Consider the following 21,200-nt stretch of genomic DNA (forward strand, 5'->3'; position numbering starts at 1 on the left):
TAAGATTATAGGCATGATCCATCACACCCCTGTTGGAAATTTGTTTTGTTTCGTTTTAAGATTTTATTTATTATATATACAACATTCTGCTTCCATGTATATCTGCACACCAGAAGAGGGCACCAGATCTCATTGCAGATGTTTGTGAGCCACCATGTGGTTGCTGGGAATAGAACTCAGGGCCTCTGGAAGAGCAGTCAGTGCTCTTAACCTCTGAGCCATCTCTCCAGCCCCGGAAATTTGTATTTTTTTAAGTATCGTGCCTTGGCTTTGAGAAATGGAATGTATGTATGTATGTTGTCTTATGTTCCACTGCTTGGAATTTTTTTTTTTTTTAAGTCTCCGTTATTTAATGGGTAGTACAGTAATCATCTCAGAAGTCTCTGCCTTCATCAGATGTTTGAGCCCTTTGCAAAACCCTTTGTTTCCCAGCACCTTCCAAACTCCTAAAACTTGCTATAAAAAGCAAGTTTTTAAGCTCATGAAATTGAGGGGATGATGCTCACATCTAACATGGTCTATAAGCTCTTAACATTGATTGCAGATTTTATTAACGAACTAGAGTATGGAAACGGCATTCATGGAACGGGTCACTGCATACCCAGAAGAGGATAGTTATTGTATTAAAATCACTTCTGTTTTAAGATTTATTTATTTTATTTTACCTGTGTATTTTGCCTGCATGTATGTATGAGGCCAGAGCTGGAGTTATGGATAGTTGGGAGCTGTCATGTGGGTACTGGGAACTGAATCTGGACCCTCTGTAAGAACAGCACATGCCCTTACCTGCTGAGCCATCTCTCCACCCCAATGAAAGATTATTTTTAGGGATGTTTCTGTTAATAGTGACATTAATGCTTAAAAATGGTTGAACTTCTCCATCTGCTATGAAATACTATACAAATTTTGGGGGATAAAGATTTGAGTTGAAATATGATCTCATAATTTTTTTAAATTAATTTATTTATTATATATACAACATTCGGCTTCCATGTATATCTGCACACCAGAAGAGGGCACCAGATCTCATTATAGATGGTTCTGAGCCACCATGTGGTTGCTGGGAATTGAACTCAGGACCTCTGGAAGAGCAGTCGGTGCTCTTAACCTCTGAGCCATCTCTCTAGCCCTAAAATTTATTTTTAGTTGGTGTTGATTATTAAAAAGGTCCTCTTTCAAAATAAAACATACCTTAAGATGGCTTTAAAATACCTTTCCTACGTGCTTGAAAAAAATAGTTTAGACTTGCACATGTTCGCACATGCTTTTAGTCCCAGAACTTGGATCTCTGTAAGTTCAAGGCCAGTCTGGTCTGTATTGAGTTACAGGACAGTCAAAGCTACAAAGTTTTTGTCTCAAAAACAAAAACAATTGGCACATGAGAATTCTTTAGTGGGAAGGAGCCTTAACCCTCCTTTGCTATAAAGAAAAACTTCTAAGAAAACAGGTTAAGTCAAATGTGATGGTAAATCCCAGCACGGTGGAAGATTTCAAGTTTAAGGCCAGCCTGGGCTACAAAATCAGACCCTGTCTCTGATTCCAGAAAAGGAGGTGGGGTTGAATGAATCATTCAGACCTTTGGAGGAGGCAGTAGAGATGTTAAACCCAGAGATTCAGTCTCTCTATCTTCCTAACAGGGCAGTCCTCATACAGATGATTGTTGTCATGTTTTCTTGTTTGCTTTAAAATAAATTCATTGGCGGGGGTGGGGGGGTGGGGGGGTGGTGGCTAGAGACATGACTTACAGGTTAGGATCATTTTTGTTTCTTACAGAGGACCTGGGTTTTCCACATCAGGCAGCTCATCAGTTTTGTTCCAAGGAGATCTGACCTCTTTGCAAACACAGAAATGAAAACATTTATACATTTGTTTATTGTTTGTTTGTTGATTTTTGGTGTCCCCAAGGTCCTTATTTTAATCCCTAGCAACACACACACACAGAGGACTTTGGAAATAACAAATTGACCTTTCAAATATTAAAACTGTTATTGGTATCTTCATAATAACTTTTTTTTCTTGAGAATCAAAAAACTTTGTATGTTGTTTTTGTTGTTGTTTGTTTTTCAAGATAGAATTTCTCTGTAGCTTTGGAGGCTGTCCTGGAACTTGCTTTGTAGACAAGGCTGGCCTAGAGATCCTCCTGTCTCTGCCTCTCAAGTGCTGGGATTAAAGGCATTCGTTACCACTGCCTGGCTCTCACTTTACTTTTTTTTTTTTTTTGGTTTTTCGAGACAGGGTTTCTTTGTGTAGCTTTGGAGCCTATCCTGGCACTCGCTCTGAAGACCAGGAGATCCACCTGCCTCTGCCTCCTGAGTGCTGGGATTAAAGGTGTGTGCCACCAACGCCCAGCTCACTTTACTTTTACATTTGTAAGTTACATACATTTTTTTGAGTGATCATACAAAGTAATGTGTTTCTTTATGATATTTTTGTATTGTGCTCATAGTCATATCCTATCATTCATTTTTGCTTACTTGATTTTTGTTTATATAATTTAAAAGATTATATGTATGTATGTATTTTGGGGAATTAATACATGTAATGAATGACTTTACATGTGAAGATTAGAGGACAACTTGAGTCAGTTCTCTTCCACCATGTACCACTACAGGGGTACACTCAGGGACTAAACTCATTGGCTTGGTAACCATTGTCCGTACCTTAGTATTTTTGAGACTGAGTCTTTTGTAGCCCACTGTGTTCTCCATTTCCTTTTGTAGTTGAAGATGGCCTTGATCCTGATCTTCCTGCCTCTGTCTCCAAATGCTGACACCAGGCCTACCTGGATGGTGGATGTTTTTGTTTGTTTGTTTGTTTGGTTTTTGTTTTTGGAGACGGGGTTTCTGTGTGTAGCTCTAGCTGTCCTGGAACTCACTCTGTAGACCAGGCTAGCTTCCATCTCACAGAGATCAACCTGCCTTTGCCTCTTGAATGCTGGGATTAAAGGCATGCAATACTACTACCCAGCCCTGGATGGTTATTTTTATTACAACTTCCACAGTCCAACTTCATAAACATGATATCTTTTAAGTACCTCTAATGTGACCTTTTGTCAAAATTGAACTTCTGTAGCCTAGTAACTTTTTTTGGCGGGGGCGAGACAGGGTTTCTCTATGTAGCTTTGGAGCCTATCCTGGCATTTGCTGTGTAGACCAGGCTTGTCTTGAACTCACAGAGATCTGCCTGCCTCTGCCTCCCGAGTGCTGGGATTAAAGTGCGTCACCAACGCCTGGCTCCTAATAACTTTTAAAAAAAGATTTATTTATTTATTTAGTGTGCATTGGGGTTTTGCCTGCATGTGTATGTATATGAGAGTGTCAGGTTCCTTGAAACTGGAGTTACAGTTATGAGCTTCCATGGGGGTGCTGGGAATTGAACTTGGGTCCTTTGAAAGACCAGCCAGTGCTCTTAACCACTGAGTCATCTTTCCAGCCCTGCCTAGTAATCAGTACAGTTCAAGTACTACTGTGTTTCCCTCAACAGTTTAAAATACTTTCTGGCACTCTTGTGTGGTTTGTGCCATGCCTCTGACACTGCTCAGTTTGGGAACTTTTGGTCTCATTTATAATACTAATTTTTAGAAAAAAAAAATTGTAGTGTGGGGATTTGAATCTAGGCCTCTCATAGATGCTAGGCAAGTATTCTACCCCTTTGATACAACTCCTGACGAAGAAATTGCTTTTGTTTAGCTTTTCTTTGTGAGGGCAAGGATTTGTTTGTTTTTGAGACAGAGTCTCACTGTATAGCCCTGGCCTCGAATTCACTATGTAGACCAACTGGCTTTAAACTCACAGGGATCTGTCTGTCTCTACCTCCCATATTCTGGGATTAAAGGTGTATGTCACTGTGCCTAGCTCCCAGCTTTGTTTTCCATGGTAGTAGAGATTAAATCAAAGCTTTGCATGCTAGGAAAGTTATCTATTGATTAACTGTATCCCTAGCCTTTTCTTTTTGAGGCAGGAACTCCCACTTGTAGCCCAGTCTCGTCTCAGACTTAAGGCATTCCTTCTGCCTCAGTCTTGCAAAAACTGGGATTACAGGTGTGAGACACTATGCCTGGTTCTTAGCCCCTTTTGATTTTATTTATTTAGACATCATCTATGTAGCCTTGGCATGGAACTCACAGTGAAGACCAGACTGGCCTCAAACTTAGATATATCCACCTCCTGAGTGCTGAGATTAGAGGTGTATACCATTGAACCTCTCCTTCCATGTTTACTTGACTTAGGGGAACTGAACTCAAGTCTTAATTAAGGTTTGAAGCAAGTTCTCTAGGGACTTGTTAGCTCACAAGTAGCTTTATTGAACACAGCAGGCTCCACCTGTTGTCTGATTGATAACTACCTTCCAATTACAGTAGCAGAGTGGAGTGCTCATGAGTCGGGACCATGTAGTGGTCAGACCCCTGCAGAAGGACAGGGAGAGAACCGACTCCACAGAACTGTCCTCTAACCTCCAAAGCCAGCACAAACACACATAGTGATAAATAAACTATCTACAAAACAGCAATCCGGACAGGGAGAGAACCGACTCCACAGAGCTGTCCTCACAAACACACTCACAATGATAAATAAACTATCTACAAAACAGCAATCTGGATTTGATTCAGAAGCAGTAATTGGTTGACTCCTGACTTAGATTGCTATAATTTCCTTAACTTTATCCCCAGACAAATCTTAAAATATTTTTTTGCCTTTGTTATGTTAAAAAATGTTTGGATGGGGCTGGGGAGATGAGTTACTTCACTTGCCACACATGACTTTATCTGAGTTTGGATCCCTGGGACAACAACATGTACCTTTAATTCCAGCACCTGGATGAGGCAGACACAGGATCCCTGGAGTTACTGGATAGCTAGGCTATGCCAGATTGGTGAGCTCGGGTTCACTGAGAAATACTGCCTCAGAATATATTGTGGGGCTGGTGAAATGATTGTGCAGGTAAGGACGCTTGCCATCAAAGCCTGAGATCTGAGTTCCATCCTGGAAGCCCATGCTACGAAAAAGAAAAGAGACCCGACTCTCCAAGTTGCCTCTGACCTCCATGTGTGTGCTGTGGTGTAAATACACACACACACACACACACACACACACACACACACACACACACACACACACACACACAAATGTAAAGAGCTAATTTAAAAGTATACATCATGAAGAATAACAGGAAAACACCTGTTGAACTCTGGGCTCCCTGGCACACAGGAGGCCACTGATTCTCTTCACTTGTTTCTTTCTCCCTGGCTTTCTGTCCCTGTGCTGTGCTCATTGGAATCCTGCCAGTCTGGATCAGAGGAAAACTGGTGGTTGTTGCTGGCTCTCCTTTTAGGTAATAGGGACAAAACCTAGAAAAGCAGTCTTCTGGGGTGTACCCACAAAGGAGCTTACATAGTTCCCCGATAGCCTCCTGTTTAGTGTATTTGAGAATTTAATGCCATTTGGGCTTTTTCATTATTGCTAAAACTTCCTGGTGAGGCTAGCTGGGCATTCTTTTGTTCCTGGACCATTCTAGTTTGATTATGTTTTCACTAGGGTCACAGCTGACTTTAGCTGTATAGAGCCAGGAAACAAACCAGTTCATTGAGTTTCCTGGGAACCAATAGCTGTATTTGGTCCCCTTCATAGATGAATCTCTGCTTCATCCTTAGGCTTGCTCTTGAGGATGTTAAAGGATCGGTTGGTCAGGAGGATGAGGACCAGATGGAGACAAACAATGGAGCTTCCTCCTTTACCCTCTCTCCCCAAGAGTAAAAAGGAAAAAGAAGCTGAGCTGACCCAAAAATCAACGCTTGTGAAACTAACAAGAATTACTGAGTTCAAGGCCAGTTTAGAATAATACAGAGTTAGTAGTACCAGGCCAGCTAGGACTATATAGCCAGATCCTATCTCAGGAATAAAAAAATTCATCAGAACTTGTGGTTGTTATCCTGGTCTTAGGGGGTAGAAGCAGGAGGATCAGAAGTTAAAGGTATCTTGAGAGTCTTGATAATACATGTTAACGTCTTTATTTCTTGTTTTATCTTTGTGGTTAATGTTGAGAATAGAGACTGTAACCCAGGCTAGCTTGTGTCTCCTGGTTCAGCCTCCAGCATTCTAAAATTTATATGTGTTATACCATGTACTCCAACTTTTCATTGTTATTGTTTTGTTTTTTATTAATAGTCACTTAAAATTTGAAATAATGGCCAGAGAGATGACTCAGCAGCTAAGAACACTGGCTTCTCTTCTAGAGGGCCAGGGTTCAATTACCAGAACCCACATGGCTGCTCACAACTATTTGTAACTCTCGCCCAAGGGGATCCTTATACAGACATACATTTATACAAAACACCAATGCACATTAAATAAAAATAAGTATTTAAAAACTATTTGAAATGGCTGGCAGTGGTGGCAGACACCTTTAATTTCAGTACTTTAGGAGGCAGAGGCAGGTGGCGCTCTATGAGTTTGAGGCCTGGTTTACAAAGCGAGTTCTGGGACAGTCAGGGCTGTTATACAGAGAAACCCTGTCTCATAGAGAGGGGGGTGGGAGGGAGAGAGAAACTTGTAACATTTCTGGGGCAGATACTGGCTTTGTGACACTTTGGGGGGAACAGAGGCAGGAGAATTTCTAAAAGTTGGGGCCAGCTTTGTCTGTATAATAAGTTCAAGCCAGCCAAGACTATACAGTAAGACCCTGTCTCAAACAGACAAAAATAAAATAGTACAAAAGCCAGACAGGGTGCTGCACATAATATATCAGCACTTGGGAGATGAGGAGGCCTGGGCAGGAGCAGCAGCAGTTCATCCTCAGAGCTATGAGGGTCAGTTAGCTACCTGCCTATCAGAAAACCAAAACAAACCTCTTGTCTGGCTTTTCTGAGACAGCAAGAACCACTCTTGATGCCCCAGGATTGACAGCTTCCCTTTTATCCAAACTGTTGGGAAAGCCGTCTCATGTGGCTTTGCTGGAAGCCCTTGTTCTCTTTGGCTCTTGTCCTTCCTCAAGAGCCACAGAGTACTTGGAGCATAATCAGGAGGATGACCCCGTGGGCTACAAAGGGTATTCCCATCATTGTCTTTTTGAAGTATTTGTAGTTCAAGGCCACTTTGGGGAGTTTGATTAGCCTAGCTGACTATTTACATGTCACTCATAGGTCCATTTAAAAATTACAAACAGCTGGGTGGTGGTGGAGCGCACCCTTAATCCCAGCACTGTGAGTTCGAGACCAACCTGGTCTACAAGACTAGTTCCAGGACAGGCTCCAAAGCTACACATAGAAACCCTGTCTTAAAAAAACAAACAAAAAAATTTACAAACATTGCTGGGTGTGATAGCACATAACCTTTAATCCCTGCACTTGGGAGGCAGAGTCAGGTAGATCTCTGTAAATTGGAGGCCAGCCTAGTCTACAAAGTGAGTTGTGAGACAGCCAGAGCTGTTTTACAGAAAACAGCTATCTTGAACTCACCCAAAACAAACAAAGCCAATCATTTCATTGATGTTCTCCTTTTCCCTTTAGCCCCTGATGTTTTGGTGAGTTTCGTATTTAAGATAGTACTTGAGAGGCAGAGGCAGGCGGATGGATCTCTGTGAGTTCAAGACCATCCTGGTCTACAAGAGCTAGTTCCAGGACAGCCTCCAAAGCCACAGAGAAACCGTGTCTCGAACCCCCCCCCACACACACACACACAAAGAGTAAAATACAATGTATCTCGAGTCTCCTTTGTAGGGTGAAATCAGGAGAATCTCTCTATATATTTTTGTTTGGTTGGTTTTGGTTTTAGAGACAGGGCTTCTCTGTGTACTCCTGGCTGTCATTGAATTCATTCTAGAGACCAGGCTTGGCTCAAAATCAAAGAAATCTGCCTTCCACTGGCCTCCTGAATGCTGGGATTAAAGGTGTGCTTCATCACCTCTGGAATCTGAAAGATGGCTCTAAAGCCAGGCATAGTAGCACAGACTTTTCATTCCAGCATTTGGGTGGCAGAGGCAGGCAGTTCCCTGTGAATTTGAGTCCAGCTAGGACTGCATAGTGAGGAGACCCTGTCTCCAAAACAAAAAACCCACAGGAAGGAGAAAAAAAAAAAAAACGATGGCTCTGCTTGACAAAGGTTTGATGTATGCAGTACATACTTTCTGTCCTCTAGGACATCTGGCCCTAGAAGAACTCCCCATTTCTTTTTAAAAGAGAAAAGGCCTGATGACAGATGGGATGTTCTAACATCTAGGAAAAGCTTAGTAAAATATTGACAGATATCCTCCCCCTTTTTACAGTGGCATACAATCACTTGGTAACGTGCAGAACTTACTCAGTTTAGTGAATTTACAGGTGGACACTGTACTTCGATGCTCATGTAGGTCAACATTTCAAATATTTGCAGCACTTGCTCCCTCATGTCAGTTGTCTAGGGTCCTGTGTATGCTGTGTGCATGCCATATCATGGAGGTGCAACCTAGCCTTAAATTACTTTTACTAGAAGTGAAATTTTATTTTGATGTCTTGGGTCCCTGGAGACTATATGAAAATCTGTGGTTGTCAGAGTCAGCCACTTTGGATATCAGGCACTTTGAGCTGGGTAATTGCTAGCAGTGAAGTGAACTCTGGTGCTAGCAAACTGGAGGGTCTAAGCCTGGTTTCAGTAGTGGTCTGTCGTCCTCTTCTGCCTTTGCACAGATAGCCCCAGTCCTCGTGGCACTGGCAGTTAGAGCTGCTTTTTTTCACCCTTTGTATCTTATCCCTTATTTCCATTACTCCCCTCTGGCCTGTTTTGTTTTTCTGTTATTCAAACAACCACACTAGGCCTTTGTGGCTTTCAGATTTTTCCTTGGGAAATTACAGATCAACCAGTAAGCAAGAGTTTTCCCTGTTAGTGAGATCAGATGTTCTGTAGGAGACCCTGGCGTTCACATGAGTTGGTTTTGCACAGTAACTCCTAGAGACGTTCTTAGGGAGTCCTGCAGCCTCATAGTGCAGGGCTTCAATGTTAGCCGACACAGTGAGCACTGGCATCACAGAACCCTGAGTTCAAATCAATAGCTGTGTGAATATCAATGATTGTCCTAATCCTCCACTTTATAAGTTTTAAAATGTTCTTTATCATGAAGGGTTATTTTGAGAATTAGAAATTAACATCTATAAAATATACTCAAGCCGGGCATTGGTGGCGCACGCCTTTAATCCCAGCACTCGGGAGGCAGGTGCAGGCAGAGCTCTGTGAGTTCAAGGCCAGCCTGGTCTCCAGAGCGAGTGCCAGGATAGGCTCCAAAGCTACACAGAGAAACCCTGTCTCAAAAAACTGGGAAAAAACAAACAAACAAAAAACCCTCAAAAGACATACTTACATACGTGAACAATGTAAAACCCAAGTGACAAGCAAACAATGGTCATTATCTGACTACTCAGGGTCTTTTTGTTGTTGTTGTTACACTTTCTCTTTTGAGACAGGACTTGTCTAGACTGGTACACATGCTTCACATTTCCCATGTAGCTGAGGATAGCTTTAAACTTGTCCTCTTCCTACTTTTGTGTCCAAGTGCTAGCATTACAACATGCAACACCATGCTGTTTCTTTCTTTTCTTTTTTTATTTTTTTTGGGGGTTGTTTCCAGACTGTGTTTCTCTATGTAGCTTTGGAGCCTATCCTGGCACTCCCTCTGGAGACAGGCTAGCCTCGAACTCACAGAGATCTGCCTGCCTCTGCCTCCCGAGTGCTGGGATTAAAGGCGTGCGCCACCAACGCCTGGCCCACCATGCTGTTTCTTTAATGTTTTAGTTTATCAAACTGATCTTGTCTTGAGTTCATGCCATGGCAGAGGTATATCTTGTTAAAAAACTTCATATTTGTTTTTATAAAGGACATTGTATAAATGGAAGGAGTTATAGTTGTCTGGTTATAGCTATAGTAGTTAGTGGATTTTGTTTCCTTTGTCCCTGATTGGGTAGTAAACACATGCCATTTTAAGGAGTGGCAAGTCAGTTAGATTTGAGAGGTGGCATTTTGGCCTGTATCTTCTCTAGGTAAAGATTTGGTCTTGGCTGAAAAACAATAGGAATACTTTATTTTCTGAATCCAAATGCAGTGTGCTTGCTATGGTTGCCTTTGCTGTGCAAGCAGTGGCAGCCACAATATTGTATGAGAGAGAGTTGTCCTGGGGTAGGGGTTGGGCCATGCTACCACATATGCCAGGAAGAGCTAGGCATTATTCCCTAAGCCATACCTTATGGCGTGGGGTGGGGGTTGCTGAGAATAGTAGACCAGAGAAAAGGAATATCAGCTCATCTAGACATGCTGAGATTCACAGAAAGTATCAATTTTTAGGATCATTTTTGCTTTCTGTATTCTCTGTCTTTTTTCCACTGCTAACAACACTCCTTCCTTTTGCCTGCATTAACCACAAGTAACCAGTCTGGTGGCTGGGGCTGGGGAGGTAGTGAGTAGCCATTTCTCTATAACATCAGCCCTAGAGCAATCACATGGGCAGGGTATGCCTAACAGAGAATGGAGATTTTCAGCTTGCCTTCTTAACTGGAAATAAAGTGCTCTCCTTATTCTCGTCCTGCAGGTCGGTGAGCTGGTAAAGGTTACGAAGATTAATGTGAGTGGTCAGTGGGAAGGGGAGTGTAATGGCAAACGAGGTCACTTCCCATTCACACATGTCCGTCTGCTGGATCAACAGAACCCTGATGAGGACTTCAGCTGAGGATAGATCAACAGTTTGCTGACAGATGGAACAATCTGTTTTCCCCCAGTTGCCATCTATACAATTCTCTTACAGGTGTCAAAGCAGTCTAGTTTATATAAGTGTTCTGTTACCTGTGATCTTTTTAAAGACTGAATTACTCCATTCTTACTCGTATTTACCATATTCAGGGTACGAAACTGGAGGGCTTGTGTGGTTAACTTCTGAATTTGGCAGTTAAGGTGATAGTGGCCATGCCTGTATGAGAGGAGGTAAATACCTTGCCTCCCTTCTCTTGGACAGGGTAGATCAACCTGTGGAAAACTGACGGTCAGGAAAAGAATGTTACACACTGCTTACCCTGATTTCTTCAGTGGTTTTGTTTTCATTCTGACACCATACTACCAGTTGGCAGCAGACTGTTCCTCCCACTCGCATGAAGTAATCATGCACTGTGTGAATATTACCTAGTGGGATTGCATTTGCATTTATGGACCATGACCATTTTATGACTCATTCTGACATTTCAAATCCTGAGGATTCTGAGAACACTACTAGAGGCATTTGTCTTCCTTCCCAGTCAATGCTTCATACTTTTCTTGGATTCTTTCCTTGTTACTCTCTTCCCCTGTACCTATAAGTGGCCTGATTCTTAGGATAGTGACTATCTTCATTCCAGATGAGAAGCAGGATGTGCAGAGCACTTTATTCAGTGCATAGCTTTAAGCCAGTATTGGGTTCACTCAGTGGATAAACTCCCAGCTCTCTGCCTTCCCCCAAGGGGGCATCATAGGTTCACAATGCTACCACAGCTAAGAGACTCCTTGCTGATGGAACGGATCCGGCAGGGCCATTTCTCCTGATTGCTAGTATCCTAATGGGATACTTAGAGTTCTCAGATTCTACTTGGAGTGGAAGGACCAACACTTACTGTATTCTGTAGAGGGTATCAGGGGCCAAACTCTGCCCTCTGCATCAAGTGCAAGTTGTATAAAAGGCAGATTAGAATTCTATGCATTTGGGGTAGGATTAGTACTTTGAAAACTGTTCCAGTCCTAAATTACTTACGTATTACTTTACATGGCCAAAATAGTTCTTGAAGTACATTACTTTATAAGTACATTACATCATTTGGGTTTTCCTTTGTCCAGATTTAGTTTATAAGCCCTTTAAAGTATAGATTGATTTATGTGGGGTCAGATGCTCCAAAGAATAGGCCTGTGAGGCCACAAATGATTTAGGGTTTCTTTAGACTGTAATATGAGGCTTTTGGGTGATAAAAGGCACTTGCTGGTCTCTGGTGTGGTATGACCAATAGAAACACCTTATACTTTGCTTTGAACCTCATTTTCGAAAAATAATGTACCTTTTTAGTTCTGTATAGATTGATTTGATGAATTTGCATTCTTTGAACATATATCAAATCATGGTATTGCAGTGGTTAACACATTGCTTAGCACATGTGTGTAGAAATTTTGTATGAAAGAATGAGCAGAGTGCTGAAACTTGTTAAATGGCCCAGGGACACCAATTGGCATAGGATCTCATACATTACCACAGGCAAACTAATGAGTTGACGCTAATTTAATACATTTGTACCTCACTCTAAGGTAAATGCTTGATGAAGATGTTAATACTCAACTTTGGAGATGTTGGCACAGTGCTAAACACATAGTAGGTGCTCAGTGATGTTGAGTGGACAGATTTGCAGCATGTGACATATTTCACCTGACTACTTGGTTCAGTTTTCAGTTAGTATAGATACTGTAAATCCAAATGCACATCAAATCTTGTTTTCCCATGCCAGGTGTGGTGGCACACACCTTTAGTCCCAGCACTTGGGAGGCAGAGGCCGGTGGATCTCTGAGTTTGAGGCCAGCCTGGTCTACAGAGTTACTTTCAGGACAGTCAGAGTTCCAAAGTAAGACCTTGTCTCAAAAAACAAATATATTAGTTAAATTAAAAAAAAAAAAATCTGTCTCTGAAATTATGGCATCTAAAATATTTATAGAAAATTCTTGTCACAACTGATTTGAACATTTGTGTTTCCTTTTGCCTTTGATGCTGGCTTGTACTGTCTCTTCATTATGTGTGGTGTTGTTGGGATATGCAGCTCTACAGGAATCAGAAGAGCTCCTCAGTGATTAGTTGTTCAGAGCCATTACAGGAACTGTTTGGTTGGAGTTGGCTGTGTGTAGCAGTTACTGGACCTCACGAGATCAAAGGACTTCTTACAAATATCTTCCAAAAATAGCAAGCGCTAGAATCCTAGTCAAGTGCATCTGTACATTGTCCCAGAGCAAAGTAAACAAAATCGGCTGCTATGTTTTATATAATCACTTCTGCAAGAGCCCATTTTTGGATACTAATATGACGTGGTTAATTCTTATTAATTTGTTGGAATTGTTTATTAATAATGCAAATAGATTTTAATTTTCCACAAGTAACATTTCACTATTAATGGTTTGAAATGGGTGATAAGCGAACCGATTTGAAATAAAATATGAACATGTGCCATTGTATTATAACACTATACACTTTCTTGACAGTTAAATTTAAAAAAAAATTTTTTTTGTAGCATGTATTGTATATGTTTATAGTATATGTAGTAAATAAAAGTATGGCCAAATGTTTGGCTTGGTGATCTTTTGGAGAAAACAATCTTGGAATATTTGTCACAAAAGAGTGAAACCTTTATGTTTTTAGGAAAAGAAGGTATGTGTGTCGACTGCCAATCAATAGATACATAATAAAATATTACATACATGGTAGGTGCTTCAAGATGGGGTCAATCATAGGTATGCTGTGAGGGAAACATAAAGGAATTTATCTATGGAACCTAAAGGAAGCATGTTGTGAACAGAACACCAGATTTGTCTGGAAATGGGTATTTGTGAGTGTGAGAAGATGATGGTGTGATAGGGAACTTTGTAAAAGTCAGACGCCAGTCTTTAGAATGTTAGTATAGGTATTCCATTAGTTTCTCCTTTTTAATATAAGTATCAGATGCTCAGGGAAGGCTCTAAAGTAACAACGGCAAAAGTAGATTGTACATTTCTGTATGTTCATGCCATCCTTCCTCAAAGTGTGTATATGCTCCAAATTGATGTCATTCACTCTATTATTGGGAACTATAGTTTCATGGTGCTGTGGCATGTTCCCATCATCCTAGCACTTCCCAGGCTGTGGAATTATTTAAACCCAGGAATTTGAGGGTCAGTCTGGACAACTTAGCAAGACCCTGTCTGCTAAATACCTAACAGACAAATTTTATTTATTGCCCTATTATACTCTGCCTTAGACTCAAAACATGACCTCTTAGTTGCTGCTGTGGACTTAGTATGTCAGTGTAGAGCGAAAGCAGATTCCTCCAGGGCGAGGAGGGGATCCAGCTTTGGCATATGCAAGCTTAACAGCAAGGTGATAAAGTGTATTTCAACTTTTGACAAAATAAACTGTCCAACTTTTGTTTTACTATGTTGATTGTTGGGTTCCTTTACATAGTCTCAGAGTGTTCATACAGCCCATGTTTAGTAGCTCAGAGAACTTAGGGTGAAGTTTTCTCATAAATGTGGAGGGGGTTGCCTGCACAAAAAATGTGGGAAGAGGCCCAGATGTAGGAGCAGGAGCTGAAGGAGCTCTGCCCCCACCCCTGTTGTAAAGAAAGTGAGTTCTGCCAATCTTCAGCTTATCTCATGGACCAGCCGTACCACCATAACACACACACACACACACACACACACACCATAACACACACACACACACACGCACGCACGCACACGCACGCACACACACGCACGCACACACACACACACACGCACGCACACTCGCACGCACGCACGCACGCACACACGCACACGCACGCACACCCTTTACTTTTGGTTCCAACTTAAACTCCTCCTGGGAGTTTATAGACTTGTACCACCACCTTCTGGGCAGTAGTTACATACCGTTTTTTATGATTGTTTGGCTCAACTATAACAACTCCAACAAGGCAAGAGTAATGTCTGTTTCTTCAGTTTTCAAAGCCTAGCACAGAGCTTGGCTCCCAGGAGTCAACTTGCTGAGGGCTGACATTGGGTCTCAGAGGAAGAGTGGATGCCCAACATGAATGAGGCTTTAGCTTCAGCCCCCAGCACCACAAGATCATAGAAGTACTGAATGTTTTCCTCAGTAAAGTGTGCTGGAGAATGTGGAGTGAAGGTTACCTCAGCTGCTTCCCTAGCAGCAAAAACTAGGTTCAGTCACATCTACTTAGGGTCCTTTACAGATATGCAAAATGTTCTCCATAGTTTGTTTGTTCTCAAGAGGGTGGGTACTTCCCATTCTTTGTGTGTGTGTTTTTTTCCACAGAAGGGAAGTTAATCTTATCACTTGCTAACTATATTAAACACATAATGTTCTTTACTTTTTTTTTTTTTTTAATTATGTATAAGTCATGTATCACTCATGCCAGAAGAGGGCACCGGATCTCATTACAGATGGTTGTGAGCCACCATATAGTTGTTGGAAATTCAACTCAGGACCTCTGGAAGTGCTCTTAACCCCTGAGCCATTTCTTCAGCCCCTCTGGTTTATATCTTTGAGTTTGTGGCTTTAGCCACGCTCCAAAAGGCTGACTCCCATTCCTCAGAGCATCAAGTTATGTTCAACATGCTTTGTTCTAAAAGACTATATGGAAGTTGCTTCATACATTCGAAACATTCAGGGCTGGAGAGGTGCCACAGTGGTAACTTCACATGCTACTCTTGCTGTTCCGGCATCGATATAACAGCTCAAAACTGCAGCTCCAGTTACAGGGGACCTAATGCCCTCTTCTGGCTTCCTCGGGCAGTAGAGACACCTGTGATGCACAGGCATACAAACATGAGATCTATCTTCTGTTACTTAGGTACAGGGCAGGACCCTGGTGAATCCCATCTATGTGTGACAGCCATGGGCATGACCATATACTAATGCCAAAGTGGGTTGGTAGTAGAATTGGCCTGAGCCAGGGGTCCAAATGTTTTCAGGAGTTATGTGCTAAAAAAGAATATAATAGGAGGAATGACTGGGATTACTTGTGCATATCATGCATATCTTTCCTTCCACTGGAATTACAGTATAACCCCATTACTCTTTTTTTCTTTGAACACAGTCATACTCCAGCCCAGGCTGAAATTCTAGGGCTACATAGTGAGATCTTGGTTCAGAAAAGGATTGGAGTTCAGAGCTGAATGGCAGTGAGCAGAGTGCACAGAGAGCAGGTGCTTTTTGTTTTGTTGTTGTTGTGTGTGTGTGTGTGTGTGTGTTTGTTTTTGTTTTGTTTTGGGACAGGGTTTCTCTGTGCAAAAGTCTTGGCTGTCCTGGAACTCACTCTATAGACCAGCCTCGCCTCAAACTCATAAAGATCCACCTGCCTGTGTCTCCCAAACGCTGAGATTAAAGGCCACTATTGCCCGGCCTCTGGTGCTGCTTTTTAAAAAGTTGTAATTCATTTTTAAGAAAGCTTGATTATTACATTATCTTGTTGTCTCTTGTTTGTTTAACATTTCTTCAGCTAAGTCTCTCCAAGCAGTGGGATTTAAGTATTCATATACCAAAACTTAGGGGAGACATTCCTCATTCAAACCCATCACTACCATCCTTTCTGAAATCTTCTTTTCCCTCTTATGGATCCCTTTATAGTTTTGTAATCTCTCCCCACATTTGCTCCCACATAAATGCATATACCTGCAAACTAAGAGCTGGGAGCCAGTGGTGGCAGTGCACTTACTCTGAAGGCAGAAGCAGGCTGGTATCTGAGTTTGAGGACAACCTAGTCTACACAGAAATACCCTATCTTGAAAAACCAAACAAACAAATAAAAGCTGGTGTCCTCATGAGAAAACAAACAAACAAACAAAAAAACATGCTATTTGTCTTTCTCAGTCTGGGTCACCTCAATAATTTCCAGTTTCATGCATGTTCCTGTAAGCTTTATCTTCTTGTTTTAAATTGTGTGTTGTGTCTGTGAGTGACTTCCATGTGTGTAGGAGCCTACAGAGTCCAGAGGAGGGTGATAAATCCCCTGGAGCTGATTGCAGGCAGTTGTGATCTATCTGACATAGATGCTAGGAACTGAACTCAGGTCCTCTGCAAAAGTAATACATTTTCTTAGCCACTGAGCCAATACTCCAGCCCAATTTTTCTTTCTTTCTTTTTTTTTTTTTGCTTTTCGAGATAGGGTTTTTCTGTATAACTGCCCTGGCTGTCCTGGAACTTAATCTGTAGACCAGGGTGGCCTGGAACTCACAATGATCTGCCTGCCTCTGCCTTCCCAAGTGCTGGATTAAAGGCATGTGCCACCATCGCCAGCTACCATGTCAACAGGAAAACATTTAACTGGGACTGTCTTACAGTTTCAGAGGTTTGGTCCATTCATGATTTTGGGACCTGGCGGTGTGCAGACAAACATGGTGCTGTTGAAAGAGCTGAGATTCCTACATCTTGATCTGTAGGCAGCAGAAGGAAAAACTCACACTGGGCAGTGGTGGCACACGCCTTTAATCCCAGCACTCTGAAGGCAGAGGCAGGTAGAGCTTTGTGAGTTTGTTTTACAAAGTGAATTCCAGGACAGTCAGAACTGTTACACAGAGAAACCCTGTCTCCATAAAACAACAAAAGACTGTCACGCTGACCATATTTGAGCTTATGAGACCTCAAAGCCAGTGTCCACAGTGACACACTTGAGACTAGTGCCACTCCCTATGGGCCATGCACTCACACAGGAGTCAAGGTGATTCCGATTCAAACCCCACAGACTGTGCCACACTGCTCACCTGCTGGACATTGTGTGCCCAGCAGTGGCATCACTTTTATGGCAACTACTTTCTGACTGTGGCTGCAGAAGTCCCTAGTGGGGTCTACTGCCGCTCTAGTGGTAAATAGGTAGGGGCCTACAAAAGATGACTCACCAGGTAAAAGCACTTGCTGCCCAGACAGATGACCTGCATTGTTTGGTTAATTTTTTTTTTTAATTTTATGTGTGTGAATGTTTTACCTGTGTGTATGTATGTTCCTGCAATGTCCTTGTAAACAAGAGGAGGGCGTTGGATCCCTAGAGCAGGAGTTAATGATGGATTAAAGTGCTGGATTAAAGGCATGTGCCACCATCACCATTTTAACTGATTTGAGTGCTAGGAACTGAATCCTGGTCCTCTCCAAGAACAGATAGTCTCCCCATTTGGAGACAGGCTCTCACCATGTCCCTGGCTGGTCCCAAACTCACAGAGACCACCTTTCTCTGCCTCTGGAGTGCTGGAATTAAAGGTGTGTACTACCATACCTGGCTGTGACATGAGTTCTAGTTCCAGGAACACATAAAGTATAAAAGAGAACCAACCCCAGTGAGGTGTTCTTGGACCACCACATTCAATGCTGCAAGTCCATGTGCCCATACCCATGAACATACACACCAATAAAATGTAATTATGTAATAGGCACTGGAGACATGGCTTAACAGTGAAGAGCATATACTTCTCTTCCAGAGGACCTGAATTCAGTTCCTAGTACCCAAATCAGGTGACTCACAACAGCTCCAGGGCAACTGAATTCTTCTGGAACTTGTGATCACATACACCCACCACACAAAAACACATTATTAAAAAATAAATCCTGAAGCCGGGCGTTGGTGGCGCACGCCTTTAATCCCAGCACTCGGGAGGCAGAGGCAGGTGGATCTCTGTGAGCTCGAGACCAGCCTGGTCTACAAGAGTTAGTTCCAGGACAGCCTCCAAAGCCAAGAGAAACCCTGTCTCGAAAAACCAAAATAAATAAATAAATAAATAAATAAATAAATAAATAAATAAATCCTAGACTGGAGAGATGGCTCAGAGAGCACTGGCTGCTCTTCCAGAAGTCTTAAGTTCAATTCCCAGCAACCATATGATGGCTCACAACCATCCATAATGAGATCTAGTGCCCTCTTCTGGCTTGCAGGGATATGTGCAGAAAGAATACTGTATTCATAATAAATAAATAAATATTAAAATAAAATCCTTTAGGCAGGTAGTGAAGGCATACACCTTTAATCCCAGCACTGAGGAGGAAGAGGCAGTCAGATTTCTGTGAATTCCAGGACAGCCTGGTCTACAAAGCAAGTTCTAGGGCAGGCTCCAAAGCTGCATAGAAACCCTGTCTCAAAAAAAAAAAAAAAAAAAACCAAAACAAGCCAAAAAATAAAGGGGGGGGGGGATGAAGGTCCCGAGTTCAACTCCCAGCAACCACATGGTGGCTCATAACCATTTGTAAGGAGATCTAGTACCCTCTTCTGGCATGCATATACATAATAAATAAATATGATTAAACCCAAAAGACAAAAAGAATGTATAAATGTATGCTTAAATACATAAACTAATAATGCCAGGCATAGTGGGCCATCCCTCTAACCCAGCACTTAGGAGGCAGAGTCAGGTGGATCTCTGTGAGTTTTGAGGCCAGAATGATCTACATAGTGAGTTCCAGGACAGCCAGAGCTGTGACTCAAAAATAAACCACCAACAACTAAAAAACTAATGGCATTAGATGTGCCATAAAATGTTCTGAAGATGGCTGGATATAAGAGCACTGGCTGCTCTTCCAGAGGTCCTGAGTTCAATTCCCAGCACCCACATGGTGGCTCACAACCATCCATGAGATCTGGTGCCCTCTTGTGGCCTGCAGGAATACATGCAGGAGGAATGATGTATACATGATAAATAAATCTTAAATAAATAGGGAAGGGAAGGGGCTCTTCCTTAGAGCCTCCAGAATGAGTGTGGTTTTATTAGTCCTCTCCCAGAACTTGGTGATAAACATGGGTTGTTTTGAGCATCAAAGTTGGTGGTAGTTATAGCAGCAATTGGAAAATCTTACAAAGTTATGGCCATGAGCCTTGATTCAGCTGAATTATTTTTAGCACAGATTCCCAGGAGTAGGATTACTGAGTCACAGCGATTGCTACATCTCAGTATCTCATTTTCTAAAGGGTGTTTACCAATCCTCAGTGCTACCATCTCTTCAAAGATAATTTAGGAAGTTTAGAATGTATCTTAAATGTTTATGTGACAGTACTTAAGAGTTTTTGTTTGTTTACCTTTAGATACAGCCTGGCTCTGTGGTGGCTTTCCTAGACTTGTAAACCAGGGTGGTCTCTGGTCAGAACAGTTCTCTGCCTCCACTTCTCTGGTACTAGGATTAGAGATAAATAAATATTTATTTTAATTTATTTTTGAGCCAGGATCTCTCTAATTAGCTCTGGCTATTTGGGAACTTACCATGTAGACCACTCTGGCCTCAAACTCACAAGAGATCCTCCTGCCTCTGTCTCCTGAGTTCTGGGATTAAATACATGAGCCACCATACTCGGCTGAAAATACATCTTTGGCTTTTTTTTTTTTTCCCCTAGCACTCATGATGGCTCAACAACCATTCCTTAACTCCAGTTCCAGGGAATCTAATGTCCTCTCTGACAGCTTTGAGCACCAGGCACACACATGATGCACATATATACATGTAGGCAAAACACTCTCTCTCTCTCTCTCTCTCTCTCTCTCTCTCTCTCTCTCTCTCACACACACACACACACACACACACACACACAAACACAATCTAGTTTAAAAAGTAAGAAGTGCCGGTGCTGGTGGTGGTGCACTCCTTTAATCCCAGTGCTTGGGAGGTTGATGCAGGAGGATCACTGTGGGTTCCAGGCCAGCCTGGTCTACAGAGTGTGTTCTAGGACAGCCAGAGCTACACAGAGAAACTATCTCAAGATACAAACAAGCAGAGCTAAGTGGGTTTGTCGGGTTGCCTGTAATCTCAGTGGAAGAGAGGTAGAAGCAGATTAACAAATGCAACTCACCAGCTAGACCAGATGAATGAGCCAGCTCTGTCTGGGTTCAAGAGAAATACTATGGCAACAGAAAGTGAAGAATGATTGAGCAAAATACCCAGTGCTCACCTCAGATCTCTACAGGCATGTACACCCATGTATGAATGTACACATACACACCATAAACATATAAAGCGAAAAACAAAAAATGGGGCTGGGGTGACAGCTCAGTAAGTAAAGTAATTGCCACGAAGCCATGAGGACTTGAGTTCAATCCCCAGCATCATCTGAAATAGCTGAGCATGATGGTGCATGCTTACGAGTTGGCGACACAGAGACAGGTGGTTTCCTGGGTTTGCTAGCCAGCCAGTCTATCCTACTCAAGGAGTTCCAGCTTGGTGGGAGATCTTAGTTGAAAATTTCAAGGTTGGTGGCTTCTAAGGAGCGTCTGAGGTTGACTTTTGACCTCTACATTTATGAGAGAGAGAGAGAGAGAACGGTTCAGTGGTTAAGAGCACTTGCTCTTGCAGAGAACTTGGGTTCAGTTCCTAGTACCACATGATGGCTCACAACTGTCTGTTATCTACAACGCCAACTCTAGTGGATCTGATGAGGACACCAGGCACATAGGAGGTGCACATACAAGCATGAAGATGAAAGCAGTAATTTTAAAATCTTTTTTTAACTTAAAAAGCACTGATTTCGG

The 21,200-nt window shown here is 42.2% G+C and overlaps 1 protein-coding gene across 2 annotated transcripts in view; it reads left to right on the forward strand.

The window, feature by feature from the left end:
* Crk (CRK proto-oncogene, adaptor protein) overlaps positions 1-14,139 on the forward strand; it is a 29,107-nt gene extending 14,968 nt beyond the window's left edge. For both annotated transcript variants that reach the window (XM_027426730.2, XM_027426731.2), the window contains exon 3: positions 10,549-14,139. In XM_027426730.2, coding sequence (XP_027282531.1) covers positions 10,549-10,686 — 138 coding nt within the window. In that variant the 3' untranslated portion in view covers positions 10,687-14,139. The remainder of the gene's footprint in view (positions 1-10,548) is intronic.
* The last annotated feature ends 7,061 nt before the right edge of the window (positions 14,140-21,200 follow it).

This window comes from Cricetulus griseus, chromosome 7 (assembly GCF_003668045.3).
Source record: "Cricetulus griseus strain 17A/GY chromosome 7, alternate assembly CriGri-PICRH-1.0, whole genome shotgun sequence".
NCBI classification, from domain to species: domain Eukaryota; kingdom Metazoa; phylum Chordata; class Mammalia; order Rodentia; family Cricetidae; genus Cricetulus; species Cricetulus griseus.